The 6,099-nt window shown below is 42.2% G+C and overlaps 2 protein-coding genes across 3 annotated transcripts in view; both read right to left on the reverse strand.

Annotated features, from left to right (window-relative positions):
• LOC104965963 (gamma-aminobutyric acid receptor subunit alpha-6-like) overlaps nucleotides 1-6,099 on the reverse strand; it is a 599,227-nt gene that overhangs the window by 427,202 nt on the left and 165,926 nt on the right. The window lies entirely within an intron of this gene.
• Nucleotides 49-5,626, reverse strand: LOC104965950 (rab GTPase-activating protein 1-like, isoform 10). 2 transcript variants are annotated; one of them, XM_010795022.1, is made up of 8 exons: nucleotides 5,153-5,626; nucleotides 4,568-4,633; nucleotides 4,352-4,462; nucleotides 2,200-2,304; nucleotides 2,028-2,111; nucleotides 1,848-1,919; nucleotides 1,431-1,655; nucleotides 49-619 (listed from the first exon to the last, which is right to left on the reverse strand). In XM_010795022.1, the coding sequence occupies exons 1-8, from the start codon at nucleotides 5,261-5,263 to the stop codon at nucleotides 386-388; spliced, it is 1,008 nt and encodes a 335-aa protein (XP_010793324.1). In that variant the 5' UTR covers nucleotides 5,264-5,626; the 3' UTR covers nucleotides 49-385. The 2 variants fall into 2 exon arrangements, with proteins under 2 accessions (XP_010793324.1, XP_010793323.1); XM_010795021.1 differs by having other exon boundaries at nucleotides 4,352-4,633.

Here is a 6,099-nt window from a genome sequence, read left to right on the forward strand (position 1 = left end):
CGTCGTCTAAGTGAAAGAGGAACATCGATCGTGGTGAATTGCAGGAAAAAACTATTTGAGAAAGAAGTGTTTCGTTTCTAATAATGAGTCAGGTTTCCTTACGTCATACACAAACATTTTCTTAAGTCATACCTGCTTTAATGTTGTTTTACAAAGAACATAATTATGTACAAATAACTCACATGGCACATTTGGTTTACAAAGGAACAAATGCACTAGTGTGTTCAGTAGTTGGAAAGTGTTCATGCTTTACACTGCCCTATGGTACACAACAGCAGCTACGCACTGACCACACATTGCACATCACATTGTGAATAAATACTCTGAGGTCTGATCCTTCAATTGTTTCCACTTTTAGCAGTCTGCAAATTCACAGTCCAAGCTTTTAGAGATGTTCTTGTTTGTTTCTGTGAGGCCACGACAGCTTCTTGGCGCTCCACTCAGACAGGGAGCCTCTGCGGAGGTTCCACACCACTGAGGGAGCTCCTTCTCTGGGTAAGCTGATGCTGTGAAGTCCCCCTGCGCTGGGCGTCCGCAGGGAGGTGAAGGCCTTGCTGATCCAGCTGTTCTTCGCTTCCTGGAGATCGTTGGCCAGGATTCCCTTCTGGTGCTCCAGCTCCTGCACGAGGATGAAAGAGGAGAATGTGAGAAATGCAGCAAAGAAATTAATCACAAATACATTTTTTGTGCAACAATACTGTTTGATTTCTTGTATTTCTCTCTATTTCTCTTAAGTTTTGAATACAAAATACACTTTATTGCACTAAATTGATTGAATGTGTTCGATAATGGTACACTACTTTGTCTTGTCTTTAGTGCTTTTAATAAAAATAAATTAATTTCCAATTTATGTTTTAGTATCATATAATATAATAATTACTCAATGTTAAAATCTGTTTTAATTGTGCATTATTTAGACCGTCCAAAAACATTTATTTGTATTTGGTGAAGGAAAAACGACACACAACATGCAGTTTTAGTACTGTAAAACAGATGTTTGTATGTATTGAAATGGCCAAAAGTAATAATGAGCAATTGCGCTGACCACTTCCCTTGCCCCAACATGGGATGAAAGTGTCCATCATATATTTGCAGGAATCCATGCCTAACCCTAACCCTATATTCTGTATTTATTTGGAAATGCCTCACATTGATGTCAGACATACAAAAGTATTTTCTGTTGCAAACCTTAATGAATATACAGATCCCTATTTATTGAGTTGAGTTTGAACAATTTGTTTTTTTTGTGTTTTTTTTTATCAGACATTAAATATGTTCCTTGAAGTTTCATTCACATTTCTTTTAGATATTAAAGTGCCAATGCATGGTAGACTGTAGTGATGTGACCTGGATTTGGCTTGCTTAGATTCACCAGATGTGTTTGTGTGTATTTATAGGTGCTGTGTGATGGTTTGATGGTCTGCTCTGACCTGGATCTTGCACTTGGACTCCACCATATGGACTTTGGTCCTGGCCAACTCCTGCTCCAGCTCCTTGACTTCGGCCCAGAGGGACTCCTTCTCCTTTTCCACCCTCCTCTGCTCTTCCTTTTTTGTGTCGTCCTCTTCCTGGCCTGGTTCAGTATTCCCGTGGCCTTCAATTGCTGCTTCTGATTCTACGAGGTGTCGACAGCGTGAGCAAGCCTTCACTGCACTCTGCAAAGATGGAGAAGAATAGGCATGATGTGAAACAGTGTCCAGACTTACCTACCACACATACGATGAAAACCAAATAAGAAAGTGAAGAAGAGGGTAGGAAAATGAATTCTTACAACATGTTCAAGTGGAAGCATGACAGAGGAAAAGGTGGTTTAAAAGTAGGAAGCATGACAGCAGTTTGATTCTCACCTTGAGTGAGTCTAACTCTTCTCTGTGGGCGGCCTGCTGCCTCTCCAGACGGCTTGTCAGCTGAGAGCAGATCTGAGCAGAAAAGAGGATCAACAGCATTAGGCAGCACTCTTTATTAATATATCCTCTTGTGAAGTATCTCATAAATCCAAACAGCCTCATTTTTCTGATTCTCTCTACCTGTTTGTAGTCCGCAATGACACCAGACGACCTCCTGACTTCCTGCTCAGTCTTCTGCAGCTCTCTTCTAAACACTTCCTTCGCCTGTAAGAAGAGAAGAAATCCTTTACTCATGCATGTCAAGCATAGCATCAACCTTGTAAGGACTCTGTGATGTTTTAAAGAGGCGTACCACTTCAGCTTCCTCCTCTGTCCCTCTCTTCTCCTCTTCTGTCGCCTGCAGATGGTGTCTGGTCTGAAGAAGGTCTTTGGTGAGTTCGTCCACTCGGTCCTCCGCCTGCAAATTAACATTATTCTGGTCAGCAGCAAAGACTCTCTGTTGGAAGTAACGTCATCGTGTTGTATGAAATCATTTTCGATATAGAGTGCCAAAAGAGATGCAGGCTTCATCCATAATGCTTATCCTATGCAATTACGGAACTAAAATAGAAATGCAATTTAAAAACTACAGTACAATTAGATTATCAGGCCTTCAGGTTTTCAACAAAAACAATACATTTCTCTATTGAAAAGACTGCCCTTGCATGGTTCAGGTCCTACCTGACAGACCGTAGATTCTCAGTGCAGCTAGGTACCTTCTCCTCTGCTAAAGCCCCTTTTACCTGTGGGGTTCCCCAAGGCTCGATTCTGGGCCCCATCCTTTTTCTACTGTACATACTGCCCCTAGGTTCAATTCTCACAAAACACAACATCCCCTTCCATTGTTACGCCGATGATGTACAGATCTATCTGCCTTTCAATTCAAATGTCAACTCATTACAGCCGTTGATGGACTGCTTAGCAGAGATCAAATCCTGGCTGAGCCAAAATGTCCTCAACCTCAACGAGAGCAAGACCGAGGTCCTCGTTTTTGGACCCCAACCTCCAGCCTCTCCGGTTGATATTCTGGGCTCTCAATGAAAACATCCTCCCCTCTGTCACGAACCTTGGAGTGACCATCACTAGCACTTTTACATTTGATAAGCAGGTCAGCACCGTAGTCAAGACCTGCTTTTTTTAAATACAACTATTGGCCAAGACCAAGTCGTTTTTATCTTTTAAAGACCTAGAAAGGGTTATTAAGGCCTTTGTTACCTCGAGACTGGATTACTGCAACGCTCTGTATGTGGGTATGGACCAGGCGACAATTAGACGCCTGCAGCTAGTGCAGAACGCAGCTGCACGCTTCTCACTGGCCATAAAAAGCGTGACCACATCACCCCAATTCTGGCCTCATTGCACTGGCTTCCAATTCGGTTCAGAATTGATTTTAAATTATTTTAATTTGTTTTTAAAGCACTAAATGGGCTGGCTCCGGCCTATATAGCTGAACTCCTCCAGCGCTACACCCCAGCCAGAGCTTTAAGGTCGGCTGACCAGCTGCTGTTGATAGTGCCCAAGACCAGGCTCAAAACCCGAGGGCACCGAGCCTTCGCAGCAGCTGGCCCCAGGCTCTGGAACACTCTGCCCCTCCATGTGAGTTCGGCCCAGACCCTAGGGGTTTTTAAATCTACACTTAAGACTCACTTCTTCTCTGGCCTTGTAGTCAGAGCGGAGCATAACTCCTGACATTTCCCTGTGTGTGATTTTTATTTTTGCTGTTGTAATTTGTTGTCTTCTGTTTGCTATCGTAGTAACGTGTTTTTATTGCATGTACAGCACTTTGGCTCGACCAAAAATCGTTTTAAAAAATGTGCTATATAAATAAAACTTGATTCGATTTGATTAAAACATGTAGCCGTCATTAAATCCTGTGCATATTCCACAAAGTCTGGAGATCACTGATTACAAAATAAAATTAAAGGATTAAAAGGACATTGACGGACAGCAGTTAAAATTCAAAGTCAAATCCATGGAACAGATATTCATGTACAGAACATTTTCACAAGACAACTTACGAACCCTCCTTTACGATAATAAATATACGATAATTAAATAAATCGTCCATCTTGTTCTTTTTCTCTCCAGGCTTTTGTGACATGCTGTATTGAGAAGACTTAAGCAAATGAAACTATCATTGCAATTGTTAAATCTTCACATTAGACCATTTCAGGGTTTTAAAGAACCATTTCATGAAGAATAAGCAATAAGTGAACAATCTTGAAATCATATCTCTAGATAAAATGCCGGCATGCTTGGTACTGCTGGCCAGTTATTTGGAGACGGGTTGACATTTTGAGCATAAATACGACTGCAGACTGAATTGCTCGTAATGCCGGAAAGTATTATTAAGGTCACATTCTGGCTGTCTCCTGACAGGCTGAGTAATGACTTTCAGGAGGTTATAATGCATTTTTAAAGCAAACCCTTTTACCCTTTTGGTGAAGGGAAATGTCTTATCGTACCTGGTCCAGAGCGTTCTTCAAGGCTATCTTGCTGGTGATCAGTCTGTGAGCGAGGCTGTCGTTCTCCTGCTCCAGACGGAGGCTCGTCTGCTGCAACACATAGTTCTCCTTCTGCAAAAACACAGGAAAATCCATCAGGGATAAACAGAATGTCGACATTTTTATCAGTGGAATGACTTTAATGTATCTGTTTGTGGTGAGTGAAGGATTTCTGACGAGGTATTTGTCCAAAGGCTCTTCATCATCCATCAGCTGAAGCCGGCTCTCTTTCTTTGAGGGAACCTGAAGGGAGAGAGAAGAGGCTGATGAAATACAGCAAAGTCATATTTGAGTGAGCTGGAGAAAGCTATCTCCTTCAAACAGATCTGCTGTCGGATGCTGAGCGCGACAAATCGTGGAACAGGCCCCCGAAACAAAAAAGAGATCAAGATAGGGATAAGTGCGAGTTAAGATAGAGCACATGGGGAGGGATCATTTAGGAACATAAAGGAGTATTAGGAGGGGGGTATTTATTATGAGCCTGACAATTGACAATTTCCATATCTCAAATATCAAAAATGAACACTCAGGCTTCATTTCCTTCTATCTACGATAACACATCTGTCATGCAGTGAAATGGGTTTTGTGTTACAGTGTATTGGATCTGTAAGAAATGTTATAAATGGTGGAGCAGCAGGGTGCATCATTTTTTAAATTAGTCTTACTCTCATTTTGACTTTGAAAGTTCTTCATACTTCCAAAAAGCCAATTGCTTAACGGTTAGATGTGGTGATCTCAAAAGTGACTGTAAGTGAGTCTTACTGTGAATTTTGGTCCAGTTTCTTCCACCAGGCAGGCCAGGATCTCCTCTTCGCTCAGCTGCTCCAAAGTGTCGGCATCGTATGCCATCGTCATGGACACCTCTTCCATCATGTTGCCTCAATGTGCAGGCGCCGCTAACACTCACAGTGACAATCACAACCTTCACAGGTAAAGAGCTTTCAATCAAAATCTAAAACAAATAGAAAATCCAGCTTTATCTCTTGTGTGAATCAGAGATGTAGAGTGAGTTCAGGAACATGGAGTCGTGTTGTTTTTGCTCGCTGTGATGCAGGCGATCCAGCATGTGAGCATGACCAGGAAATAATCAGGATAAAGTCCAAGTCTTCCAGACACAAATAAACTCTGCTTACAGTCCAAAGGTGAAGAATGGTGACAGAGATACTCCCACAGGTAAAGTGTAGCTACAGACAAGCACCTAATACTGAGCAGTCAGAGCCACCTACAGCAGGTGAAGAAGTGTATGTTACAGGTGTATGGGCAGTAACAGGTTCAACAGGGTTTATATAAGACCTGAGTGTGTTTGTGTGAATGAAGGACACACCCATAGTGCTCACCTTTCTTATTATACCTCTCCCTCTTTCTCTCACACACACACAAACATGATCCTGACCTCTCAAATGATTTATTTTTGATTTATTTGGCAATGATGAGCTCCCACAATGCAAATATTTTGTCATACTAGTCCACACTCTTCATACTAGCTGGCTCAGAGGCTGTGTGAAACTGCCAGGTAAACACTTCTGGAGTTTAATGACGGAGTTAATCATGTGGTATTTGGGACATTTCACCCTGAGGTGTTGGCACGACACAAAGCTGACGGTCTATTATTATCATGAGCTGAGCAGCAGAACAAACGGGTCCAGCAGGTAAAGTGATGAAATACCAGCACATGAATGCAGAATAACTAAGAGGATTCCCCCCCCCCC

Source organism: Notothenia coriiceps, unplaced genomic scaffold (genome assembly GCF_000735185.1).
Source record: "Notothenia coriiceps isolate Sejong01 unplaced genomic scaffold, NC01 NC01_scaffold00037246, whole genome shotgun sequence".
Taxonomy (NCBI): Eukaryota; Metazoa; Chordata; class Actinopteri; order Perciformes; family Nototheniidae; genus Notothenia; species Notothenia coriiceps.

Coding starts and splice junctions, on each gene's coding strand:
- LOC104965950 (XM_010795021.1), bottom strand. CDS start 5,263: ATGATGGAAGAGGTGTCCATGACGATGGCATACGATGCCGACACTTTG. Junction 2,112..2,199: donor CAGAGGAGGAAGCTGAAGTG/GTACGCCTCTTT, acceptor CTCTTCTTACAG/GCGAAGGAAGTGTTTAGAAG. Junction 1,656..1,847: donor AAGAGTTAGACTCACTCAAG/GTGAGAATCAAA, acceptor CCATCTTTGCAG/AGTGCAGTGAAGGCTTGCTC.